This window comes from Branchiostoma floridae, chromosome 8 (assembly GCF_000003815.2).
Source record: "Branchiostoma floridae strain S238N-H82 chromosome 8, Bfl_VNyyK, whole genome shotgun sequence".
NCBI lineage: Eukaryota > Metazoa > Chordata > Leptocardii > Amphioxiformes > Branchiostomatidae > Branchiostoma > Branchiostoma floridae.
Genome location: NC_049986.1, coordinates 15,366,887 through 15,394,407, shown reverse-complemented (window position 1 = coordinate 15,394,407; position 27,521 = coordinate 15,366,887). Strand labels below are relative to the sequence as shown.

Here is a 27,521-nt window from a genome sequence, read left to right as displayed (position 1 = left end):
TTCTGACCGTCTCCTTGTTGTTCTTCTTGCCTTACTACATAAGGTGGACGTATAAATGCTGTGGTCTGCACAGGTGTTGTACCAACTAGCACCAGAGAGGGTTTAAAACGTGTCGTGTGGTTCAAAAAAGCATTCACTGGTGTCTTGGCTTTTTGATTAAAAGGTGTGGAGTAGACTTTATATCCCAGTTAAAGATTCTGGATATGCCATTTACAACTTTGTGTGTTTTGATGTTTGACCTTATTTGCACATTTTGTGAAAGCATCTAAGACTAGTACTGCTCTTCTAGCGACTTCGGCTTTAAATCTACAGCACATCCATGTATGTACCCGAACCATCTTCCAATAAATCACGACTCATTCACAATTGTTGATACTTTTGTTTGTGTCATGTACATACAATATACAAACACCTGCCCTTTGAAGCATACACACACCACACAGATTACCATTCAGATTTCTATTGGCTTCAAAACACACAGTCACTACTAACATGGGAAACTTGATAAAAGTATTTACAAAGTTAGGCGAATTTCCGCTTCATAGTCTACGCTTACATTACCTCGTACTAGTATCTATTTCACAACGGCTGCCTACACTACAACAGTACATGTGTATGCACAAGTGAACAATACTACATAACAATACAAAACTATAGTGTTACAAAATTTCTCAGGACTTCAGTCACTAGTGGGACGCTGACATTAATACCTGTTCAACACATATCTCTACTTAATAAGGAACTAGGCAATATCCTGGAACTGTCTTCTAATTTGTTCATCTAACTTCCATTTCTCGGTATGGGCCCTCGTCCAGAAGGATGGCACCGTTGGTGTAAGCATGCGCCTCAGCAGTGGACTCGTCCATTGGTCCCGAAGAAGGGGGTAACATCAGCTTTAAATGAAAAAAATTCATCATTTAAACATTCAATTGCACACGGCCAGATACTATATTGCACCCTATGTCAAAAGAATTAATCTGAGGTAACGATGTCAGTGGCTATGTTTAGATAAAAAAAATCTTGAACATAGTTGCTCCTCCCTCCGAACATCTGTTAGAGCAGTTCTTAATTGCTGTGGCATACATACCGGGTAATGTGACTTCGAAAAATATTCTTTATTACTTACCCGCTGATATTCATTGATGACGTCTTGGTACGCATTTTCGTCTGGAGGTGCGGTGTCGTCCAAAACGGTTTCTGCATACAACGGAACAAACTGGGCAAAAGGAGAATTACGTTTATAAGTGATTAAAACGGTTGTGTTCTAATTTGCTATTCATGCGAAAACTTTACAGACAGAATAACAATGTAGACGTCTTAAATTTTTCTTAATCCCAACGACACAATTTCCCTTAAAGCACTTACCTCATTGCCCGATATCATTTCGTACATGTCCCTTCGCTGTGAATTCTTTTTCTGTAATGAAGCATGCAGAAGATTTGAAGTATATTTCATAGAAGACAACATCATTTTTCATTTTCAAAACTCACACTTAGTAACGCTTAGGTCTGTTCACCCGTATGGCCGATGTTCAGTACCAAGGACAGGGCCTTCCAATACTACTACTAGTATGTACGTACAGCGTTCAGAACTAGAAAAAACGTCTGTGTATTGTTCCCTTGTATGCCGTCAGCGAATGATGTTCAGCACCAAGGACAGGGCAACTTAATGTACTGGATGTGGTCGGTGTTCAACTCAACTTCAACACAAGGTACAGGCCTGTATGCCAATATGTGGGTGGTATTCAGCACTAAGAACAGGTCTTGTTGCCTTAATGTTGTTACTCATGTGTGCGGATGGCGTTCAGCACCAAGGACAGTGCATCTTACCATACTATATGTGGTTGGTATTCACTTTATGTAAAAGGCCTATACGCCTATATGTAGATGGTATTCAGCACTAGGAACAGGTTTTGCTCCCTTTACGTCGTTACCGTTATGTGTGGATGGCGTTGAGTACCAAGGCCAAACTACTATGGAGTGAACGAGGAAAAGTTTTTGACGTACCTCCATAATTCTGTTCAAACCCTCGCGGTAGGACTGCATTGTCTCGTTAGCTTCTGAGTCGTAGTGTTGCTCCAGCGACTGGAACTTCTGAACTTTTAGTTCGCTGACCTGGTAAAAAAACATAAAATGTGAAGGATATAGTAATGTCTACGCCATGTTAAAGTATACGACTGTACATAGGAAGCGGTTGAGTGCAGTGCAATAAGGTCTTGACATATTTGACAATAAATCAAGCATATCTCAATTGTGATCTTGAAGGAAAGGGTCAAAGGGTGATAATCAATCAGCAGATAAGACAAAAAATGATAAACGCAAGCTGACAAAAACATGACTGATGTTACGAAAATTTAACCCGTTTGCTTATTACGATGTACTGGGCAGATACAAATATTACTGGCAAACATTTTACGTACAAATCCGTTTGAGGTTCGTAACCCAGTATTGTAAGATGAATTACTAGTACTTCTTGGTAACCCTACAACCGCTATGAAATTTTTATGACACAATGTGCGTTCCTTTCATCACGCAAAACTCACCGGAGAGAAGGTGTTGAGTCCGAACCAGCGGACCCAGAGCGAGTTCCCGTTCCTTCCCGGCACCACCTCGCCTGGCCACCAGAACGCCCGCACGCTCTGTTTCCCCCAAACAAGGTCTCCTACTCCAACAGGCTGAACAACAAATAACACACATGCAGTGATGTTATGTTGGTGAACTGTGTGAAACGCAGAAAAAACGACTTCCCAAAAGTGATAAGCAGCAAGTGTCAAACATAGGGCATCTACTTTGAAACGCAGTGCAGTGTACAATTCTACTTATTCTATAGTTAGGCCATGATGATTTGAGTATATGGATAACATTCTCCCACACATCTATTTTCAACTATTTCTAATTGTCATCTGTTCAACCTTCCTGACCATTTGAATTTCATAATGAAGGCAACTTTTAAAGCCATTTCTTTATTCACACGCTTGCATCAGTTGGGGGGTGGGTAGTTCCAGAGGATGTCATCTGTATGATCAAATCAACACGACCTTACGGCAAATTGTTGCTACATCAAACGATGGTTGTTGGAGTTTGGGGAAAAGTGTAAAAGTTGTGACGCTATAATTACCTCAGCTTTCTTCCTCTTCCGACAACAGCAGACAGCCAGGACGATGATAAGTAGCGCTAGAGCCACCAGCCCTAAGGTAACCCCGGCAACAAGGGTTGAGTCTGGAAATGAAATATCTAGGTGAGTAAGCTTCTTCTATTTCTGTATACAATAAATGTTTATACAGAATTAAAGAATTAAAAGATTTTATAAAGAATGAAAGACATTTCTGTATTCCCGCCATAGTTATTCAAACCAGTTTAATTCTCGGCAACATTGCACTCTTCTTGTCTGTAATTTCTTTACCGCTTGTTTTCTTACTCCCTATTTCTTCCTCCGAAATAAATTCGGTCATATAGAGAAGAGATATTACTGACTGTAGCATTTCCTTCCCGGCCTGTCCTGAGGTGACCTGTCCTGGTAGCCCGTGCGACACACGCAGGTGAACCCGCCCACCTGGTTCTCACACCTGGCGTCAGGGCTGCAGTCGTGACTGTCCGGGCTCGCACACTCGTCATAATCTGTGAAAAAAAATCGGAAAATGTTCATTACTGTCCGAGCTTGTGCACTTGTCATAATCTGTGAAAAAAACACATATCGGAAAACTTTTATAGTCTCCAGGCACCTAGTAATGGTTCGTTACTGTCAGGGCCGCATTCGTCATAATCTGTGCAAATACATGTCGGAAAATGTTACAGTTTTCGGGCACCTAGTAACAGCATACCGCATTTCAGTCCTTCTTTTCAACCGGATTGATTTGAAGAAAATTAAGTCTATGCTTTTCATGCTACGGATTGGCATTTCACACGATACTTTTCATACTACAGATCGGCATTATTTGCTATAGACTATGCTATAGAATTCTATCACGAAAAATGGTTTTGAATGCTGACATAAGGCCGTGTGGGCTCTACTGGCGTTTAAGATTTTATGGCAAGTTTCTTTTTCTTTGGTTGACGTCGAGGGTGTGATTACCAAGGCAAGTAACATTCTATTTTTTTATTATTTTTCGCTTACCTGTGACTGTAACCTCTGAAGACATCTGTAGAGTGGTGCCCCCTGCCGACTGGATGGCGTTCTGCAGGGTTGTGCTGACGGCACTTGCCGTCTGTCCGCTACCCTCTGCCACATTCACTGCATGGGTGCCGATCACACTGCCTTTCCGGAATCCCAGAACTTCCACACTTCGGAAGACAGTCGCTAGGGGGCTGGCTAGGTACAGGCTTGTCATCTGCGTATATATAGATATTGGGTTATCACATCAGCTACTAACGTTAATAACGATATATGTAGTCACGAATATCACGACAAAAAAGCTTACCGTACATTTTCTCTACACTCTATGCTAGTATGTACACGTCAAACACGTTAAGTAGACAACTCTCAGAAAGTAGAGGTCTCTCAATCTGTGAGGTCAGAATAGTTTTCCCTGTAGGAGTTACAAGCTTGAAATTTGCTTTATATGGAACTGTGGTTCATAACGAAGCTACTCGTTAAATATCATAAAATGCACTGAACAAAGCCATACCTCTGTTAAGTAGATATCTGCTAACTGCCTATACTCCGCGGAGCTCCTGTTCGAGTAGGCGTCTGTGTAGTTGTAGGCGAAGAACCGCACGTCTGCTTGGAACGACATCACGGCTCTGCACGCCCCACCAGTCTTGACGTACCCCGGCACGCACGCGCAATGGTACGACCCGACAGTGTTCACGCACCTGGAGTTCGAGACATCGGCGCAAGGAGCGCTCCTGCACTCGTCTTCGTCTGTAGTTTGGGATACCGGGAGCAAAGGAAGATCTTTGAGTGAATATTAGAGTGATAGATTAATATCCATATGTAATTTCCTCAATCTTTTTTTTGTATAGCTTGCTTGCCGTTTGATGACAGTGCTTTGTATATTTATTGTTTAAGTCTTCTGTAGTAACAAATGAGCAAGAAATGTGTATTGGAGTTTGTAACTTTCATTCTACATAAGCAAATCAGTTACCTCGAAAATTCGAGGTAAGCAATTTGCTTGTGTTGAACGAAAGTTGGGACTCCGAGGTGGGTTTTACCCACACAGATGAGCTTTCATGCTAAGTAAGAAATATGCATAATTCCCTCTAATTCTCGTCTAGAATTTCAAAGTCGGATACTCACCCCAGCAGACTGTGCCATCCCCGGTATACCCTGATGCACATGCGCAGCTCGCTTTACCGTCGTCTGCCCTGATGCAGTTCGCATTGGCGTCGCATGTGACGCTGCACGTCCCTAACACTGCGAAGGAATAGATAACGACGTTAACTTTTATGCTTGTCCTTTGCAAAACGGTCGCTAGTCAGATTTGTGAATTAATGATGACGATGGGGTCCCATTTTTACGCAAACATTTATGCAACTTAAGATCCTCATATTGGAAAAAGAAAGACTTCTAGTACCTTTACTACAATAAAAGACTTCTAGTACCTTTACTACAATCCTGTGCCCCAACTCCGCCTTGTCCACTCCCCAGCGGTTTGCAGACCCCAGTCGTGGTCTGATTCACTGCCGTCCCGTGTATCTCAAGCGCCACACAGAGGTGGGTATAGGAACTGCAGTTAGCCCCGGGAACAGACACTTTGGCTGACAAGTCGGACAGTTCAACAACATCGCCCGTCTTTAAGCCGTGCCTGATCAGGACGGTGTGCAGGGGACTCACGGTGGCGTCTGTGGGTTTAGACACGAGCGTGGCGGCGTCAAACTGTGCACTGTCAGTTAGGTACACCTGTGGAAGAAAATAACACATTGCGCTTTGAGTTCTAGATTCAAATACCTGGTATCAAAACTAGAATTCCTACATGTCAACTTGCTGTTGGAAGTACAATACTAAATGTATAATAAATAGTGACATTTTTGACAACACATCAACAGTGGAGCCGACATAGGGTGGATTACCCGTTAACGGTAATTTTGAGGCAGCAGCGGCCCAGCCAGCGGGTCATCCATGGTACGGTATTGGGAGATGGGGCCAGTCCATCTCTTTCCACAACTAGCCTTTTACTTCCCCAACCGAAGTCAGGTACAAACTTCCGCTCCTGCAGCGTAGCCACTCGGTCATTCGACCTCGTACAAATTAAGGTTTACCCGTTATGGTTTTCAAAACAAACAAGCAAAATAAAACATGACTACCTTTATTTGCAGAGTCCCGCCGCGGCTGGGAGGGAGGTCCACGGGGCCAGTGTTCCGTATGATGTAGTTGAAAACGACTGTAGTGCCCTCTACCGGACTGAACACGTCACTGCTCCGCGAAATGACGTCAAACGACTGTGCCTGGAGAACTGTAGAGGGGTAGACGGAGAAAGAAATACTCTTCAGTAAAATTGTAAAACGTTTGCTTAGAACTTTGCTCTGAAGATACAAATAAGTTTTACCAAGCACCAGACATGTACTACAGAACAATAGCCTATTCAGCTAGGGCGTTAGAATGAAAAAAAAAAGACATTGCGAAAGTTCATACAGACAGTGCCTCAAGCGGCAACAAAACATGAAACTTGTCTTGTTAGGGCATGCCGCAATGACGATGGAAAGGGTGTTCTAAAAGGTGGTCTTACCTGGTACCTGACGAGGTGGTGATGTCGGAGCTGTTGTGTTTGCGGTCACGGTTGCTGTCACTGATGACATTGATCTCGCCACAGAGGGAGATATGAGCACCGTACTTGTCTGCATCACTGTCATCTGAGAGGTGTTGAGTCGCACGGTGTTCAGCTGTGGTGTACTGTGTGTCGCCGATGCGGTCGAGAAACCGGCTGACCTAAAAGCTTCCAAGGACGAGGTGATGGAAGGCGCCTGTGTAGCAGTGCTAGAGGACGGTCTGGCAAGTGGTTCCGATGTCCTCAGTGAAGGTGTGACGGTTGGAGTCGGTGTACCGAGGGAGTTTGCGATGACTGGGGTTTGTGTACCCATGACAGGCGTAATTATCGAGGTCATTATGCCGGGGGAAGGTGTAATGGCAAGTAAAGACGGCCTGGGAGAGGGTACGTGGCCCTGGGTACTCAAGGATGGTGAAATACCACGAGTCGGCGATAGTGTGCTGAGGTATGGCACGATGGTGGCGCTCGATATACCAAGGGATGGTGTCATGGCTGGACCCAATGTGCCGAGGGAAGGCGCCACAACTGGAGTAGATGTACCGAGGGACGTAGCCACAATCGGAGCAGATGTGCCGAGGGACGGGGCAACAACTGGAGCTGATGTACCGAGGGACGGGGCAACAACTGGAGCTGATGTACTGAGGGACGGGGCAACAACTGGAGCTGATGTACCGAGGGACACAACCGGAGCCGATGTACCGAGGGACGTCGTCACAACTGGAGCCGATGCACCGAGGGACATAATTGGAGCCAATGTGCCGAGGGACGGCGTCACAACTGGAGCCGATGTGCCGAGGGACGGTGTCACAACTGGAGCCGATGCGCCGAGGGACATAACTGCAGCAGATGTACCGAGGGACGGCGTCACAACTGGAGCCGATGTGCCGAGGGATGGCGTCACAACTGGAGCCGATGTGCCGAGGGACGGCGTCATAACTGGAGCCGATGTACCGAGGGACTGTGCCACAATTGGATTAGATGTGCCGAGGGACGGAGCCACAACTGAAGCAGATGTGACGAGGGACGGCGTCACAACTGGGGCTGATATGTCGAGGGACGGCGTCACAACTGGACCTGATGTGCCGAGGGGCGGCGTCATAACTGGAGCAGATGTTCCGAGGGACATCGCTGCAGTGCTGTCAAGATGAGGGGCCTGGGAGGCGAGACCATTAGGTGTTTGGGATGGACTCGGTTGAAGACTTGCTGATGCAGTCTGAACGGCCGATATCGATTGTGGAGATGCAGTCGCTATGGACAAAACAATAATTTTATTTAACATCTACGTATTTTTATCATTACAGATTTCCGTGGGTGTGTAAAATTACTGCTGATCATGCACAATTACATATACGTTACAAACAATTATCCATACTGTTCGTCTATTCTAACAGATCTGAACAACTTGCTACCCTCACTCGTGCATCATATGTCTGTAACAAATTCACAGTAAACATACAAATGCCACTATTCAAACAATATTGTGATAATGTGAGTCTTGGCAAATGAGTGCTAAATCACGACGTAACAAGACAATGCACCACTCTCAAGTAACGACATGAACAACTCATTGTTTTAGTTGTGCTTGAATTTGTTTTTCTTGTTTTGCATGAGCAAGCTCTTTCAATTTCAGATCACCTTCACACACTTATCTAAATACACTTTGTATGTATAACGTAGTAATACGAAGTACATATTTGTTCTATTACATGTACTACTATTTCTTGCTATCATCAACTTCTAGGCCATTATATATGCTATCATCAAGGGCACAATGCAAAACAGTGCGACATATTTTGCTAATTTCTATGTGAAAATACGGAAAGTTCGGTAATACCAGACAGCTTAAAACTCTCTCCTCCTACAACATAACTTGAAACATCCAACCTCATAAAACATAATAATTTATATCACAGATCCAAACAGTCAGTCCGGACCACCTTATGGGATCGGCGTCCGTCATTTAGTACAAAGACTTCTAAAACAGTTAACAACTTCTGATCAAGTCACGACAGTCAAGTACTCACCAGATACGCTCACAGATGCAGCCAAAGGATGGACGGCGAGAATACCGATCAGCAGAACAAGTTGCTGCAGCAGCATCTTCGCGTTTGCCGCAGAAAAATGTTGCGAGGATCAGAGGTGCGCGAGTGGATGTTTACTGGAACTTGTGGACGGAAGGAAATGATTGTATGTTGTCTGTTTCCCAAGCCAAGGTCTGAACCAACACTGGTCAGACAACCCCGGTTGTTATCAATTGGAAAGGTATGTGTCTAATTTGCATTTGTTTGAGGTGCTCATCATACCTGTGATACAGGGTGTTAATTGACACCTACTGAATGAATGATACTACAATACATGTAGTAAATTGAGCTCAAACCTAAGTGAGAAATGATATGAAGTGACTAGAAAATGGCAAAAGAAGGACGTCTTTATATATCCTACGCATATCCTAATATAAATTTACCAAAAACTCTGGCTGCGAGGTATATCGTTTTTCAATAAACCATTCATTCATAAACCATTCATTAATTCATTCATTTGGGCGATTCACAGCAATATTTCAATGTAGAAAGTGTCATCTGTCCTATGTTCATACTAGATATATCCCCAATGTGTTGAAATAGTGCTGACCAATAAACGCAACGGTTATATGGCATTTTAGTAATAAGATTGATAATAAGTATGTTAGTCCCACCTAGCGATTTTGGCACACATTGCAGGATAATGCTAACCTTGCTGCAGTTCGTATAGCAATCGGCAGATGTCGCTTCTGAGTGGTGTGCCTTTCCACCTGTTGCTAGGTGACCCAAAGTTGAGTGCGGATCAAGAACATGGCGGACGCTGTCAACAATGTCGTAAAATCCGGGGCACAGATTTATTGTTTGACGGTAAGTTCCGCTTGCTGTTCGTGTGTAATAGATCATGAATGGAATGCCGACGGTCAGTATGTTGCGAGGGGTTTTGCCAGATGTCCAGGTTTTGCGTCGTTTTGTCACTTTTGACACGTAGCAAATCCTAAAAGTTACGGAGAGAGGGGGAGGGTGAAGTTTAAGGTTACATGCTCTCTGTTGACACAACATCACGCATAATGCCCACTACTTAATCGACTGAGATCGTTGTATGGCGTAACGCTAACGTCTTCATAAGGTGACTCAAACATCGGTTTATGTATTTCATATCCATATGTGTTGAGCTTCACTGTGATTATGATTTGAGTAACAGAGAAAGTTTATACATAGGTTTTAGTAAGTAACATACGATGGGTTTCAGATCGCTAGATCATAGATGACATACTCGAGGTAAGTGCTCTAGGTCCATGCAATCTGCCGGGTAACAGACGAGTGCTTTCTTAGTTATTCCAAATTACGGTTTGCACACCAGCTTTCCGGATTTTCTCCTAGAATCCCCACCAAACAGAGGTAAGAAATAGGTAATAAAAGTAATGGCAAGGGAGTTCTTCTTCTTCTTCGGGATATAGTTCCGTACATAAGTAGCACTTGAGTGACTAATGACATGGATAAAATGCTGTTATACTCAGCAGATATGGAGAAGACATATCATAGTCTAGCTGCCCGTTTTTCAGAAACAGAACCCTAAAACATGTTGCTCTTTCATCCAAATAAATATGTGCTTTATATATTAATAAATCAATTAAAAATGCTGAAAAAGTTATTACAATCTACCTTTTTTTCCAGATGGGTTAAAATTTCATCCTGATGAGTGAGTTTGCAGTCCCGCCGGCGACCTGTGGTGTCTTGTGCCAACACCCCGGCTGCTGGTTGGCTCACAAACATGCGCACCGCCCGCAACCGCCTCGTTCACTCAGCCCGTTGACCGGCTCCCAGCAGTCTTCAGGAGGAGGTATGTACATGGCAGCTTGTAGCTGTGGTGTTGTCATTTTCTGTTTCTGTATCTTAACTGTATAACCACCCTCATTTACCAGACTGCCACTTGTTGTATCAAGAGATTATATGGAGAAGGTCTCCCTTTAACCTTGTATTGAATGCAGTTATTGCAGTGTGAAATACCAAGCAAAAGTGAAACCAAGCAATGGTCCTGACTAGGGCTGGGTATCAGTACAGTGTACCGGTACAAAACCGTTTTTTCTTATTGGACCGGTCCAGAAAAACCGGACCTGAAAAAATTAGGTGGACCGGATGTTGGACCGATTAGAAAATTAACAGATTATTTTATCAGGCATTCACACGTTTTGGCGCTTGCAGGTGGAAGAAAATAACAAGAGTGAAGTAGAGTAGAGTTTATAGTAAATTTCTACCACGTTTTACAGCCAATCGTACAGGTTCAGTAAGCGTTGAAGGATTTTAAAACGCTAGTGTAAGTCTAATACTCCACCAAATAGATCTCTTTGTAGTGAAATGGACCATTGGTATGAGTCATACTGCATCAGGTTCAGGTCCGGACCTGGACCTAATCCTTTGGACCTGAACCGGACCTGGACCTGAATTTTCTGTACCGGTACCCAGCCCTAGTCCTGACAAAATAATGTACTACCTACCGAGACCGTCATTGGACAGGTAGACGGCCCTCTGGCGGAAACACTGACTACCTTTCCGTCTGGCAGCATTTTAGTTATCGGCCAACCATGTGATCATGAATGTCAGATGTTTCAGTCCTTTTAATAACAACTTTGCTCATGGCTGTCTAATCAGACCAACTTCGTCCAACACCCTTAGGTCATCTCGGACCAACACCCTAACCCTGGCGGAGTTGACAGGGTGTTGGGCCTAGTTGACAGGGTCAAGTTGGTAAAGGGCTGAATTGTCCGGATCTCCATTCATGTCCCTTTCTTGGCTGGCCAGCCATTTAAACTATAATTACACATTAATGCAGCATTGCATAAGGAGGTGAAGCCTGATTTGACCTTGAATATGTTTCCCACTCTCCAGGCAGCCTGCCCACACAGAATGTGGTAAACCTGCTTGGCGACTACGGCTTCGACAAGCGGGACCAGTTTAACCTGGACACGGGACAGCCACTGGCAGACAGGCTGGTCGCTGGGTCGCTGTCAGGGGCGATGTCTCCACAGCGACAACGCCCAAGGTCAGTGTCATGAGGGTGTAACGTTATCATTTTACTGAAAGCACAAGTGATTCAAGTAGAAAAAAGCATTGTGGACCAGGTTTAACTTAGTCAAAGTTTTTCTTAATCTATAGAGAGAACTTGCACTTGGATAGTCTGAGTTTCTATCTACACCTGCACATTTTGCTGACTATGGGTCAAGGAAAATAAACTACAGTGTACTATAATGTAGTACTAGTAAAATGTTTTAGCCTTTGGGTGATCTAATGCTACATACTAGTATTGAGGAATGTGAGATTTTTCCATGAAGGTACAGATATCAAAGTATTACTTACTCCCTTGAAATGTAGACCTGATCTAGTAGTAAGATATGATAGAAGTACGTCTGTGACACATGTTGACCTTCTGACCTTGTTACCATGGCAGCGGGAAGAACTGGAGCGGGTACATGGGTCCCCACGTCAGCCCCATGATGAGCTCTGCGCAGTTCCTCCGCAAGTCAGCAGAGGGCGCAACATCCAGAAACACTTCAACTTCCATCCCAGTCAGACCTGCACAGAAGGTTGGTGGAGTTGGGAAGTGTTTTCAACCAGAACCAAGAAAAGTTAGAAGATTAACAGGCTCTCTTTAGAGACTTATTTTTCAAAATTTTGATTTGAGAAGCCTCGTAAAAAGCCATTCAGTTGTAACGTTGATATAGAATATCATGACGTCACCCATTTGAGACAAAAAATCATTTCTAGCGACCTTTTGTCGGTGGCTATCAATATTCAGTGCTACATTTCCTGCACACATCTTTATTGACAAAATAGTGGATATCCAAAGCACTAAATTAGTCAATCCAGTGACCTTGAAGATACTAACTAAACCCCAAGGGAGTGAAGAATTTGGGGGGGCTTGTCTGTCTGTTTCTTCATTTCACATTTCATCATAGAAAGTGATTCTTACATTCGTGTTTTAAACATGTCCTTTTTCAAAGTATTTCGAAATAAAGATGACGGACAAAATTTTACCATTGAGTGGAGTCTGCCGTCTCTGATTGCCTTCTTGATCTGACCTCCCACAGGTGGAAGTGCATGAAGTTGTAGACCTCACCGACAGAAGCAAGGCCGTGAACAACCTGCTGGGCGGCAGCTTCCTGGAGTACATCTGGTTCCCGCGCCCTCACAGGCGGCGCCACAGGACCACGCCCCAGGCAGGGTGAGGGTTAAGTCTACTACGTAGTTGAGTAACAGGGCTCTCTATGGCAGTGCTATGCTCAGACACCGGTTAGGGTTAGGGTTAGGGTTAGGGTTAGGGTTAGGGTTAGGGTTAGGGTTAGGGCGTGTCGTAACATTGGAGTATGGGAACATAGGATTAGGAGTGTAAGAACAAAAGGTTATATTACACAGGGCGAGTGTTGTTTCTTTTGTCTCTAGAGCAAATTTTACTGCAGCAGTTGGGAATTTGGACAAAAATTTCAACCATTCAGCCCACACAGGCGGCGCCACAGGACCACGCCCCAGGCAGGGTAAGGGTTAAGTCTACTAGTTGAGTGACAGGGCTTTCTATGGCAGGGCTATGTTCAGACACCTATATTTGAGTGACACACATAATGTATGCATGTTAGGGTTAAGGTTAGGGTTAGGGTTAGGGTTAGGGTTAGGGTTAGGGTTAGGGGGTGTCGTAACATTGGGGTATGGGAACATAGGAGTGTAAGAACAAAGGGTGATATTACGCAGGGCGAGTGTCGTTTCTTTTGTCTCTGGAGCAAATTTTACTGCTAGCAGTTGGGATGGACAAAAATTTCAACCATTCAGTTATGCTGCTAAATAAAGTCAAACCTGTACAAGTGACCACCTCTACAAAAGGACCACCTGGCCATTGTGACCACTCGGTCCCAGCCCTCCCGCGGGTCAGATCACCCTCCGGCCTTTGGGCGATCCTTCCCGCAGTCGAGCTGGTACCTCGGGTGATACGGAATACACCGTGTTGTATTCTATGTTTATCAGATTTCATCTTTAAAAGTGGTCTTCTTGGACAGTTTGGGCTGCATCAAAATTTCCTGAAATTTCAGTTCTTATGAATTACTTGTTTTATCTCATTGTCACTAGACAATGCCCCATGACAATACCTTTCTTTTAAACACCCTGATACATGACTTTCCAATGGATCAGTAGTGAGATGGCAGTATCTGGTAGGTGTTTTTTCCAGGTCAGTTTTATGGCACAGTTCTATAGTTATCATGTTATAATTCACATTCACAAGCTATAAACCAAAGACTATAATAATTATCATTCGTTTCCCCCTTTTGGTTCCACATAAATCATTTTAGTGAATATCGGCCAAAGCTTGTCAACTTTGCACTTGCCATATGAAAAATCTCATGGATTTTAGTAAATATCAGCTAAAGCTTGTCAAAGTCTTGCTACTGTTAAATTAAAAATCTTATAGAGTACTTAAATGTTGTCATCTACTGTCAGTTCCAAAGCTGCTTGACATGCTTTGAAACACATTATGGTAAAAGTTATATAAGATATAAGAATCATTTTGTGTGATCACCAGGTCAGTGAGCAAGTCAGGAGTGGTGAGAGCTAAAGACATCACCAAGGAGCTTCTGCCACACAACTTTTACAAAAGGAAAACGGTAAGTTAGAATTTACTGTGTAAGCAGTGACAGGTGTTTACTAATGTCAAAATCTTCGAAACTCTTGAAATTAAGTCACATTTTTATCTACATGTTAATTTCTGTACTTTCAAGATCAATAGCTTCATTGGGCAGTTACTGAATAGAACTTCAAAGCAGTCGACTCTAGCAAACATATTATTCAGACGTAGATTGTAACAGTGACTGCTGTAGATGTTACTGTAACAGTTACTGTTTATTCAAATTGTAACGTTAGACATGTTGCACAATACTCGGAAATCAAGTAAATGTTTTTAAACACAATAAAACCATTGTCAATGTGTATTTTGACAAAAAAAGTGAATGGTTTGTTTGTTGACATAGTACTGATGATGGTTCCAGAGTTTGAGTCCCTGGTGTTGCGGCTCACTTGACTTGCATGCTAGTGGTTTGCAGTCAATAAGCCTAGGTGTTGAAATTTTGGTTGACTGTTTACTGAAATTAAAGAAAATACTTATGACTAAGCTTCAATTATAATCTTACTATGGCTGTAAGCTGTACAGATGTAGACAAGAATGTTGAATAAAGCAACAGTTGTCTATTTGTTTAATAACCTCCAGAAAAAGAAGAAGCGATCATCTAAAAACAAGTCGGGCGTGCCGACGGGAGGACAGCCCTACACGTCCAACCGCCTCAGTCCCAGGCATGAGGGGTGAGTCTTTTTTTGGCATCATGAACTGTGAACATTATAGTTCTGCTTCCATTAGTTTTTTAAAAAGTGCAACTGAAAATTCGAGGTAAGCTAATTTTAGTGTTGTAAGACAGTGGAAAATCTTCAATATGTACTACATCAACACAGATGAGCTTTCATGCTAATATAAGTTTACCCTTTGTTTTCATGTTGTGCAAATCTTTATTTTGCAATGTCTGACAACCAAGGATTGAGTAAAATAATGGTGTGGACTTACGTATTCTTAAAAATATAAAAAGTGTTTTTATATGTTAACTTTGTTTCACAGATTGAAAGGCATCTCACAAGAAACACTGATCCAGCTGCTACAGAATGCACAGAGGTAACTTAACCATGTCAACTCTTCATGTCTACAGGACAATACATTCTGTAGAGAGTAGCTGTTATCTTTGAAAACAGAATTTGTACATATTTCTATAAAACTTAAGGTATGTTGACAATTCTTTTATGTAACTCCATATAGTTTACATGATTTGTTCAGAATACTTTGAAAACAAACAGTCATATACATTGTAGTAAGGTTCTAAATTGCCATGTTGCTCAGCTTGAAATGACTGGTAATTAGGTTTTATTACATTTGTTTATTTGTTTGTTTGTTTGTTTCTTCCCTCAGTGACCCAAACCTGCAGAAGCTACTAGAGAAGATGCTACCGGGGCTGAAGGAGGCTATACAGGAGGTTGCTAGGTCCCCGTCTCCGCCCCGGCAACAGAGCTCCATCCTCAACCACAGGTACAGATCTAGAGCAGAGACAGACAATTTTTTGGTACTCTCAGACTAGTCTCTACCAGACTCCTACCTGGCCGAATAGTAATAGGGGACTTTGGCCCAGTTAGGAATAAAAGTCTAGTAGGAGTTAATTGGTCTAGGAGGGAACTGACTGGCTGAGATCCCATGGTAACTTATTTTTCCCTATTTGGCCAAACTCTTCTCTTTTGTCATCTCGCTGACATATCTGCTTGGAGACTACTCTGAGACAGTCAAGTCTCTGTGTGATTTTTTCTAGATAAAGTCTGCTTTATAATAGATAAGCTAAAGGATCCTTTGAAAAGGAAATAGCAAAACTTGCAAAAATGGCATTTAGTCAATGACATACTTATCTTGTGATAACAAAAATGCATCACAACAATGCAGAGTTTGCTGTTGTAAAAGATAGTCAAACGATACAACTTTCCTCAATACTGTTAAGGATGATTGTGCATCAAGACTGATATTAATGTTTTCAAAATTGATATCTTCTAGGAAAATGAGGCTACTTGATGCCCGAGAGAAGTCCCTTCCCCCCATGCCCCCTCGGACGTTGGGGACGGCAGGGCCCTGGAGACTGGACCCCCTGGGGGACAGGGCAGCCCCAGGGACAGGGGAGCCTCACCCCCACCCCCAGACCAGCAGGGAGGATGTGGAGCCCACATCGCTACAGGCCCAGCTGGAGAGGAAGTATCAGAAAATCTACGGTGAGATGAAAGTTGTAGCTGTTAGGTAGGGGTTATACCGCACCGGTCTGATACAAGACGGGGGCCGCCGGGTGTCCCGTCCAGGTGAATGATACTACTGTAATGCTATTGGTCTGTTCTGTTACAATAGACTGATCTTGTAGCCTTGTCCAACTCTGTCAAAATGTAGACATGCAAAATAAAGACATAAAAGTGGACGCATTAAAAGACTTGCAAGCATTCTGTCATTGGTCAAACCAATAATAATGCCATGATATAATTGATTCAACTGCTAATTGTGGACAGTCAGACTTTAATGGCTTTAAGGGGCCTGTATATTCCTTTCAAACGGTGTCTTCACACATAAAAAAATGTCAGGTTCTGTCAATGGATATCTGAGACCATGAAATTTTACTTTAGAGATGGTCTAATTGTGTTTGGGTTACAAGCTAAGAATCTTATAACGAGTCTTTCTATTCAAACCTTGTTGTCGAAAGTTTATATAAAACGATGAATTGTGGCTACCTTGCACCTGCTCTATCTGTAAATTGAATATATATATGACCCAATATAGGAGACAAAAGGACATCCCATCCCTCCCCCACACAAGCAGCGATGAACCATCCCCACATGACGTCCGTGACCCCAGCGTACACCGCGCCGTGGGAGGAGCCGTCACCAACCATGGCCAGACCTTTCCACTACAAGAATGTGCCATTTGACGTGGTCATGGGTAAGTAATAGTGAGGTGTGATAAAGCTGTATTTCACTTTATATTTCAGTTCCCCTGATTACTATGAAAAAGTCAATCATTGATCAAGGAATTGAAGAAATCAATTCTAATTCAGCTTTAAAGTCAAACATTCCTATAACATACATTTTAGATAAAGGCACCAGAACATTGATCAAAGAAAGGGTATTCTTGTAAATCACAGAATTACATTGTCCGTTTATTTTCCACGTCCTGTGTCTTTTTCGAAACTTAGATGATCAAATCTTGAGTAATAGACTATGATCGTGATTGTAGACATTGATGCCCAGTCTGTACAGGAAAACTTTAATTTGTTCCCCAATCCCTGCCCAGCACCCGTGCAGCGCCCCCCTGCAGCAGAACAGGACCAGTGGGATGAAGCCACGATGGAGTCGGAGCTGGCCTCCACCATCCACGTTACCATGCCAACCCTGTCCTCACCCTCACCTGATGACTTCTTCAGTGACCAAGTCATGTTACAGGTTAGTCATAGGGTGTATACATGTACCACTCCTGTATGTTATATACTGTACATGTAATGTGCTCTTGTGCACTGTCAGATGATTGGGTAAAACTCAAACTTAGTTTTGGTTGGCCTGTTTTTCAGAAAAAAACAATTATCATTCTTAATGAAAAGGCCATTGACACTTGATAAAGCCCCATAAACAAACCTTTAAGCAAATCAAGAAGTGGCTGTATGCACTCATGAAGCTTTCACCACAATAACTGTCATGAAGCTACAAAAAAATCTTGGAGCATTTATTTTCCTTTGGGGTTTTCACTATACAGAAGTCAGATTTTGATGTATAGAATTTACACAACTCTAATGTGTTATGTACTGAGAATGTATCTGAGAATGCCATACTCGATGATACACCAGACAATTCTTCTTTGTTCCCAGGAGCGGCGACATTCCCGCGCTTCCATGAGCTCCTTACAGACGTCAGGTACCTGGCCCGGGAAGTCCTTCCAGGCCGAGGACACGGCTCGGTCGAACCGCAGTGGCGCCGAGTCCCCGTCCCACCCGGGCGGCACCCCCGATCACTCCACCGCACCCACGCCAACCCAGCTGACTGCCGAACCGACTCTCGACACCATCCACGAATCAATCTCTCAAGAGGACCCCTCCTCGCCCGTCCGAAAACCGTTTCCCCCCGCCGTGAAACCCGGCTCCCCAACCAGAAGAAAACCAGGCTCGCCCATACGCCGGATACCAGGCTCACCCACGAGGAGAAAACCTGGGTCACCATTACCAAGGAAACCGCCGTCACCGATCCCGCAAAAGCAGATCCTCACGCCGCCTCCACCAGCCTCCTCACCGGAGCCATGGCCCAGTATGGAGTCAGACACAGAAATGTCTGGATGGTCACCAGGCGGGGCCTTCCATCCAGGCCAGGACAACGTGGGGACACCACATTCACCACAGGTACTCGGGAAATATTATATGTTTTTGCCAGATGGTGTTGGTTTGTGATTATCAGGAAAACAAGGAAGTCTGTCTTTTTTTTCTCGGTAGACGTTGTCCAAAAAGAACCTGCTATCAAATTTGGTCTGGAAATTCTTTTTGATGACACTGTATTACAGTTATACCTAGCAGCTTCTTTGGAAATTGCAAGCTTGTCAATTCTGTTATAAAGATGACGAGTGTGAATAGTGCTGAATGGAAAATTATGTGGCAAAATGCAATTAAGTCAAGATCTCATTGAGTAATAAGACAGCACCATTTAACAAGTGTATCTAACCTTTCCCCTTAGGTTGTGTCAGCGATGAAGGCTGCCCGGGCCCAGGAGGAAGAGTCGTCCCCAGCGCCTCCCCCTCCCTCCCCAGAACCCGTCCCCACCCCCACCCCCGTGTCTCACAAACTCCTGCCCCTGGAGACACTAGAGGAGGATGAGGAAGATGAATCCGGTCCTGAGGTTGGTAGCTCTTGATGTTAATCTTTTTTACCTTCAAGCAATCCACTCAGCCTAGCTTGAGACAAAGTCTTCTTTAACGGAAGTTGATTACAAGGTGTGGTAATCAGACTGAAACAAAGTTGATCTCAGAATTTTGAAACATTACAAGGATGAATCTTGCTACTTGCATTGCACCAAATTATTCCCTTTTTTTACTAGGAAAGCTGCAGTTACCTGCTCTCAAATCAGAGGTTTGGCTCTAGGTATTTTAGGATGTTTTTAATGCGTCTTTTTTAGGCTTTGCATACTGTCAGGTTTTATTTATACACTGTAGGCTAACAGACAAAAAGAAAACCTGGCAATATAGGAAGCCCAATAAGTGTTTTAAAAAATACATCCAAAACCTTGAGCCTAAGCTCCAGCTGGAGAATAGCAGTTACCTATTAACCTTAACTCTTTAAAATCATGTTTTTACAGAGTAACAGAAAGGATCCATCAGAACCTCCCTCAGCAGATCGCAAGGAAACATCGGGACAGGAACCTATCATGGAAATCCCCTTTGGTACTGAGGACACAGTACCACTAGAAAAAGGAGAAACACAGACTGTTGATGGTGCAGAACCTGAAGCTGTGAAAACACTTGTTGAGCAACAGGACGACAGAGAAACGGCTGCTGAGAAAAGTGGACAGACAATCCCTGAAGTTTCTGACAGCTCACAGCCTGCTCAGAACGGGGAAGAGACCATTACTGCGAGAGGGGTTCCTGTTGGTGGTGATGATTCCCAGGAAAAAAAGGAGGAGGAGGAAGATACTGAAGCTGCTAAACCTGTGGAAATTTCAGGAAGTAATGAGGAAGGCACTGGACAGAGGGGGGTTCCAGAGGGGGCAGAGGAGGAGGACCAAGGGATGGGCAGTCAGGACAACGACAAGGCAGCTGCTCCAGAGGAGGAAGGGGTTAATGAGGGTGGGGAGGGGGAAGAAGGAGGAGGATCCACAAGTGTGTATGTAGTAGAGGCAGAACTAGCCAAGCTGGCAGTGGAGGAGGATGGTGCTGAGTCTAATGTAGCAGCTCCTTAATGTCCAAGCAGATATTCAGAAGGAAGATTGTAAAGTTTTCTGTATGCTCCAATTTATCTGACATGCAGCCCTCTGATTGCACTGAATGACTGGCAATCAGAAGATGATGTCCTATCAGAATAGAAGATTAGCAACTATGCAGTTACAGTGACTGACAAAACAGGGTCTTACTCTAGGGTATACCGATAAAGTTCAGTCCACATCATATACATGACAGTCTCTTGTAAACAGAGCTTCTTAACCAAAGCAACAATGCAAGTGTGTATGATGCATATTGCCTTGCCACTACCAACTACATGACATGGTATGCCTTTCATCGTAAATGCCACAGTGTCTTTTAACTTAAAGATTTCTTTGAAAAGTGAAAACTTCAACTGGGATGGACCAACATCTTGTTTATGCTGCTATCATTTAAATGCTTCAGAATTGTTCATGTTATTAGCAAAATAGTTTAACTACTGCAGTTAACTCGTTTGCTATACTTCATGAAATCTCTCAGTACAACTGACAGGGAGCATGAAAAAGAAGACCATCACTTGTATACCATATTATTCTTTGTTTTTGGAAACCCATTGTTTAGTATTGACTTTTTAGAAGTGATTTGGACAAATATCTAAGTTCAGTGAATGCAGTAATCTAATACATAAGATATATACATCTAAGTGAATGCATCATCGCATGGCTGGTAAATGTACAGAGTATAACTTACTGTACGACAAAATGCTGCTACATGTATATTTCCATATTTTCAGATGGTGAAAGTTTTAAGTGATGAGTGTAAGCATTATGCTCTATACTATCAATCTGTCTCTGCTGTATCTATATGAATTACATGGTATCATTCTCCAAAGAATCAACAAAATTTTACTGTTATTATATATAATACATTTTATTATATATAATAACAGTACATGTACTTGTTTAAGTTTTTAAGTGATTTTACAATACAAACTTCATGTATGTCACAATATTTATTGTGTTTTTTCATAATTTTGCTTGCTTAGGAAACAGTTCCACTGTGATTAAAGCATTTCACAAGCTCTCTTTATAATACAATAAACCACAAAAAATATTGTATTTTCGAAGTCTAGTAAGCAATTGACATTTCATGCAATCAATGTCCAATGGATCAATAAAATTCCAGCAAGATTTCTCATGGTAAATTCTATGACAACCTAAGCCTTTCCTTCAGTAGCTTGGCAACTTCTTGCACAACATGTGGCTGTACCAAACAGTTCACAATAGTGCTCTCTAGTTCCCGCAATCCCCTGTCCTGCTCCATGCTCCTGGACATGTCTGCACTCTCTGAGCCTTCTAAGCATGCCTTAACCTTTGCTGATGAAGACATATGTTCATCTGGAGTCTGTTTTGCTGTAGTTTGTTCTGCAGTTTTTGCTACTTCACGTCTTTTTGTTGTCATACTTTCTCCTGCAGTCATTTCTGCAGTGTGCTGTACTGCAGTGTGTTTAGCTGCTGCTGATGAATCTGCTGGTCTTACAGCTACTGAAGTCCTTTCCTGACTCAGCTTGTCTGCAGTAACATCACTAGCCTGCATGCTACACAGTTTGTCTGTGATATAATCTTTACACGGTAGCACAGGTACGAGGTTCGGCCCAAACCAAGAGGATGGAGTTGAATAAGAGTTGGTGCGATCAGATGCTTCAGTTCTAGTATTAGAATCTTCCAGTTTACTCCTCTTGCTGGGAGGTGGGGTAGTTTTAGTGTCCTCCTACATGGAGAAACATTGCAGTGAGAACTGCCAGCAAGTATAAGGAAAAGTTCAAACATGTTTTAAGCATTTTTGGAGAGAAGAACATTGGCCTTGTATAATAGTTATATTAAGATGTATTCAAAAATTAAAACCATGAAAGGTTGGTGAAACATTTATGCAACAGCATCATCATCATCATTAATCATCCTCTATGAGGTGCAGCAAGTAAAGTGCAACAGCTATTTGACAGAAAAGTGGAGTAAGGACCTTTGGCTATGAACCAGTAACTTTCAGGTCAGTGCAATTTTCTCTTTGGCTCAAAAAAGGCAGACTTTATAAAAAAACCTACATATAGGTCAGAATCACACCATCAGACAGATCACACACACAAAGAGACAAGAATACCAAAAACAAAACACAGGAATGACAAAGTACTAGTAGATAGAGTAGATAAGAAGCTATACCTGAGGAAAAGGGCATCCCCCAGCGAAGGTACAGTTTGAGGCCCCAGTGGATCCTGGTCCATTTCTAGCTCTTAGTTCTTCCAGTGCTGCCTGAAGGTAACCCAGGTTTGATGCTCTAGATGTCACATTCTGTATGATAACAAAACCAAAATCACTGGAGTGATCGTTAACAGTAGTGATTTTATTTCAACTACCAAGCACCTTCCAGAAGAATGTTTATCTTTTTCTTCGTGTTCTTACATTCAGATAGATAATGTTACATGTGCTACACAAGTCCTGTAATCTAACTTCAGTAATTACAGATACAGAACCAGCTGCTGCCGCGCCGCGTGCCTGCGAAGCTGGTGTGTTACACCGAACGGCGGTTATACCGGCTATATAGATACAGATTTCTGTCTGTCTTTCATACAGAGGAGCACCTGTCCTTTATCTAATATCATAGTCATTTTCATGGTCAGATGACTACCTGTAGCTAAAGAACAAACAGCTGTACATGTACATCTAGCATACACAACACAAGACCTCTGTAAAGCAAACACAAGATATCTTTTTAAATGCATTTAACTCTGTGGTGGTTTTATGTTCACAATTTTGCAGCCTCTTCCATCTTAAAACCACCACAAAAAAAAGTATGTTTTGTATTCTGCCCACCTAAAACTTTGCTACACTCCCTTTTTTCTCCCAGACACAAAATTACATCATTGTGAAGTTTGATGCATTAACAGTACTCACCTCTGTTGGATTAAGCCACGGTGATTGGTCAGCATCAGATTTGATTGACAGTAGCACCAGCCTGACCACAGCCTCCTGCAGACGATCCTCCGCATCACTGGCCTACAGCAACACATAAGCAGGGAACCTTCCATGGCTCAGTGAAGATTTTCTGGAAAAGTCTTTACTTTTTTATCATTATCTTATTTGAATGTAAAAGACAGGGTGGGGTTTGCAAAACAGGTGCATATACACCTTTACAATTTGCACTTCCACACACTGAAGACAATGTTGGCAATACAATACATTAAGAATCAACAATATTTGCAAAATCTCTATCATAAACATATGTCTAGATTTTTCTTTAAGTCATATGCAGGTGGTGTTTTGTGACCAGAAATTAACTTTTGATAACATACTGACAGCACAAAAAATGAGCCAAAGCAATATGGGCTTAGAAGTAATGTAACAGCAACTCTCATAATTCCACCAGGAGACATAATACTGCCAATTGAGAACAAATACATGAATCTTAAGTGATTTAAAGAGATGTACAAATCCAACATCAGTAATCCTGAGGTACACATGCTTCAGATATTTAGCCTAAATTAGGTGTTCAAGATAATGGGAAGGCCTCTGTATCAGTTTTTTTTTTAAGTTGCTGTACTATGGCACCTGGGGGAATTATGAGAGTTGATGTTGTCATCTTCCACTGACCATCTCTATCCATGAGTTGACAGCTACGCTGGTGCTGAGGGACTCCACGTAATGCCACCAGTGTTTAGGGACGAACAGAACATCGCCAGGCTCCAGAATCACAACATGGGGGTGACTGCTCATCAACTTAGGATGCTGTTGAATGTCAGGATGAGCCACGTTCACCTGAAAAATGTAATGTACCACTAAGATTAGTTGACTAAGTTGCTTGTGCATCTGTAACAGATACTTATGGGTGGTGCCCATCTCCATTCATGTAGCCTTTGGGCCACACATTTGGGCAAGCGACTACAGCAGGGGGTTAGTCCACTGGTAATGATGTGTGTTAAACCCCCATATTATTTCTCATTAATGCTATGTGCTAAGCAGAGAAAGCAGCATGTACCATTTTTATGTCTTTGGTATGACTTGACCAGCCGAATGCAAGGCCAACGCTTTACCCACTTGGCCATTGCACCTCTTAGATGGTGTTAAGAAAATTTATGTAGCATCCAGCACAATCCTTTACAAACCAGAACACTACTTACAGATCAATGTTTTCTGGCAGCCTATGGTATATAACTACATGAAAAGTAGTACATTTGTACAACATATATAATATGAATACATAAGGAAGAGAGTATACAACAGTTAACATGATAAAAAGGCAATATACTAGTAATGTCATTTTGAAATTTAGATAATTGCAATTCTGTGATTGTAAAGTAATGCAATACACAGGTGCTTTCTGAAATGCCATTCTCTTTCAATAATCTAAAGGAATTGTCAGCATTGATTGTACTTTCTCAAGTGCATTTAAGGGATAACACAAATACTGGTATATGGTGTTTTTTCGGGCCCTGCTTGCCATACAAAATGAAGAAACACGAATACCTGGGAAATAAAGAATTGTACTCTAAGATAATCAGATGTGCTGACCTGACTGAACACACTGGACTCCTCATACGGCAGCCGTGTAGGATACAGATTTGCACTGTCTTCAGGTGGGAAAAGAACCCACTTTTTCCTGCAGAATAAGGAAAAGCACTGATCATGTAAGTTCCAGTCTACTCTTAACAATTGCTTTACCAATAATGCAATGCACAATGATTTCAGGTGAATATGCAGATGTCAAAATCAACTTGTGGTACCAGACCTATACATATTTCCGATGTGGAAGCAACAATTCCATTGTAGCAGACTTAAGAACTGACAACAGTGACAAGACTGAATGTAGGACTTCCACCATGATGTACTTAAAACTTGAGAAGTGACTTAAAATTTCAACTGTAAAGCGATCACTGTCACCATTCAAAGAGGATGCTGTCTAGCTGAAACGTGACCATTTCCAAATTCTATCCAATTACTTGCTGATACCTTGCCAATCTATAAAGCGATCAGTATTTTGTATACATCCTACCTTCCATACACCTGGAGCACCAGATTGCAGCCGTAGGTGTCGTAGTGACAGGGAGTGTGTGCTCCCGCGCTGCCGACCCATATCGTACTCTCCGTGCCAGTGCGACCTGGGAAGCCAAAGTCCTCCCACCTCACACCCTAACATGGTGGAGAAGTGCATAATTGTTTATGAAGCAAAGACTCTGCTGCGGAAAGCTTTCCTAAAACAACAATGACCATTCAAATGTTCAAATGTTCTTCTGACATGTAAGCACTCATGTGGAGAGGAACTCCAGCTTTTATATGGTCTGTGTTCTAAATGATTTCTATAACTGACAAAAAAGTGATGTTGATTTGACAGATTTTCACAGGAACAATAGGGACAGCCCCATGTTCTGAGAAACTATGTTCCGACACCAGTAATAGTACCTTCCCATACACCTATGTTAGGGTTAGGGTTAGAGGGTTGCGCCTGTTGAAAAAAGCTAGGGGAATTCCCCTCCTACAATGAACCTATTACTAGTATATCATCTGTCTTCTCTGTCACAACCAGATGGAGAATAGCTTCTTGAGCTATTATAATTAGATTGATATCACTTTCACCTTTTATTAGGGGAGTCAGAACATGGGACTTTAACCAGATAATACTGTAAATACATTGATAGTCATGCATTGAATGCAACAGCCCTTGCTTACCTGCAGAATGTCTGGTTGATCACAGAATACTTCTGCCATGTACTTGTAGTCCAGGTAAGCCCAGGTGTGTGCTGGGTGGTAGGGCTGGAAGGGGTTACTGTTTTCTTTGTTGTCAGTTACACACTCTTCTCTGGGTGCAGGCGAGGAGACAGGGTCTAACCACTCACAGAACTGCTGCAGTGTAGCATCTATGTACTCACAGTCCGTCTCCCACAGTACATCTGCACAGAACAGAGATACTGTAAATGCAGAAACTTTCGCAGTGGTTTAATGTTAGCGGTTTTCGAGGCGGCCCCTTCACTGCGAATCTAAAACCAGCGCAAACATTTTTCCATAACAGTAAGAGACTGGTGCATGGTACTACCGTGAAATTAAAACCACAGTGAAAAGTCCATTTTCCCGCTACCGCAAAATCGAATCTCCGCAAACATCAAGGAGGTTTGTTTCCTTGAATGCATTTACAGTACGTCATGGTTGCAGTCTTTCATATACATGTACACACACAAGTTGGATTACTGCGTAGGTCTGTAAAGCACAAAATGATGCTAGTGCTTAATCCATACCTGTTACATGGTTGTTGCGGTATCAAAAAAATTATCATGTTTATTATTACGTCAATGAAAAGACTGTATCAGGAACATTTAAACTTGGTGTGGGTGCAGTGTAGCAAATTCAACAAGGTCTGTGATTCAAATCCTTCAGCAAAGCAAATATGGGCATATGTAGGCTGTTTCCCGAAGAGAAGTAATGTTGATGTAGCGAGAAACATGATTTCAGTCATTGACAGTGGGAGAATTTCTGAATCACAAGGTCTGGGGTTCGAATGTCTTCCACAGATAACCTAAACATGAGGGGGAAAAGGTGGTTTTAGTCTAATACTCAATAGTGGTCTGAAGAAACTTGCATGTGCAAATAGTAAAAGACAAACATTTTAATATACTGTGACAATAATCAAGGAGGTGATATAACCTCCTTGCAATAATCATCACTTTCGCTGTTCAAAAATGCAAGTTTACCTTTTCAAAAATCTGATTGCTACTGATTGGAAAAGTATATACTCATACATCACCTTTAGACGCCGGATTCCGTGGTCCTGTGCGGAATCGCAGAGTTCTATTTTCGAGCACTTGAGCTAATCTTGCTGGACTCCACTTTAACGCCGGCCAATCTTCAACCATGCCTTTGAAAACAGCAGGAGATGGAAGGTTCCCGTGCATCAGAAGGAAATGGGCTTCTTCACGACTAAACTGTTTGTCTGTTGATGCCATACTTCATTGTTATTGGTGGTTCTTCATTGCACAATGTTGTAAGAACTTTTGGGACTGGACCTCGCCCCCTCCCCCTTCGCTTCGTCTGTTAAAAAAACGGGTGTCCCTATGCACTGACGCGAATTTTATTATCACACGCATGCAAACATACATCTATGACCAATCAAGTTTTCGCATTTTTTCCTTGGGGGCGATTACGCGGAAGAGAACGCACAGATAAACAAATGATATGTTGACACATACTGCCACACCATTTCGCGCCAAAACTTTCAGGTCAGAGGTCAACAAACTCTTGCCTCGGCGTCGCTCCCTCATTTATCTCAA

The 27,521-nt window shown here is 42.6% G+C and overlaps 3 protein-coding genes across 3 annotated transcripts; 1 reads left to right on the top strand and 2 right to left on the bottom strand.

Moving 5' to 3' along the window:
* Window positions 1–364: 364 nt before the first annotated feature.
* LOC118421813 (flocculation protein FLO11-like) lies at window positions 365–8,892 on the bottom strand. Its single transcript, XM_035829313.1, has 13 exons — window positions 8,728–8,892; window positions 6,665–7,951; window positions 6,243–6,391; window positions 5,541–5,838; window positions 5,236–5,352; window positions 4,625–4,860; window positions 4,114–4,327; window positions 3,474–3,617; window positions 3,118–3,218; window positions 2,543–2,674; window positions 2,007–2,114; window positions 1,127–1,416; window positions 365–893 (listed from the first exon to the last, which is right to left on the bottom strand). Exons 1-12 carry the CDS (start codon window positions 8,801–8,803, stop codon window positions 1,318–1,320), a joined length of 2,961 nt encoding a protein of 986 aa, XP_035685206.1. The 5' UTR covers window positions 8,804–8,892; the 3' UTR covers window positions 365–893; window positions 1,127–1,317.
* Window positions 8,825–21,214, top strand: LOC118420703 (cell surface glycoprotein 1-like). Its single transcript, XM_035827645.1, has 16 exons — window positions 8,825–8,965; window positions 9,505–9,591; window positions 10,399–10,564; window positions 11,611–11,764; window positions 12,170–12,305; window positions 12,810–12,943; window positions 14,288–14,369; window positions 14,969–15,060; window positions 15,368–15,421; window positions 15,713–15,829; window positions 16,340–16,551; window positions 17,105–17,263; window positions 17,615–17,763; window positions 18,183–18,707; window positions 19,036–19,197; window positions 19,654–21,214. Exons 3-16 carry the CDS (start codon window positions 10,420–10,422, stop codon window positions 20,251–20,253), a joined length of 2,721 nt encoding a protein of 906 aa, XP_035683538.1. The 5' UTR covers window positions 8,825–8,965; window positions 9,505–9,591; window positions 10,399–10,419; the 3' UTR covers window positions 20,254–21,214.
* On the bottom strand, window positions 21,141–27,521 carry LOC118420705 (HSPB1-associated protein 1-like). The gene is made up of 8 exons (XM_035827647.1): window positions 26,999–27,521; window positions 25,930–26,150; window positions 25,256–25,392; window positions 24,775–24,862; window positions 23,857–24,021; window positions 23,161–23,262; window positions 22,429–22,557; window positions 21,141–21,982 (listed from the first exon to the last, which is right to left on the bottom strand). Exons 1-8 carry the CDS (start codon window positions 27,195–27,197, stop codon window positions 21,419–21,421), a joined length of 1,605 nt encoding a protein of 534 aa, XP_035683540.1. The 5' UTR covers window positions 27,198–27,521; the 3' UTR covers window positions 21,141–21,418.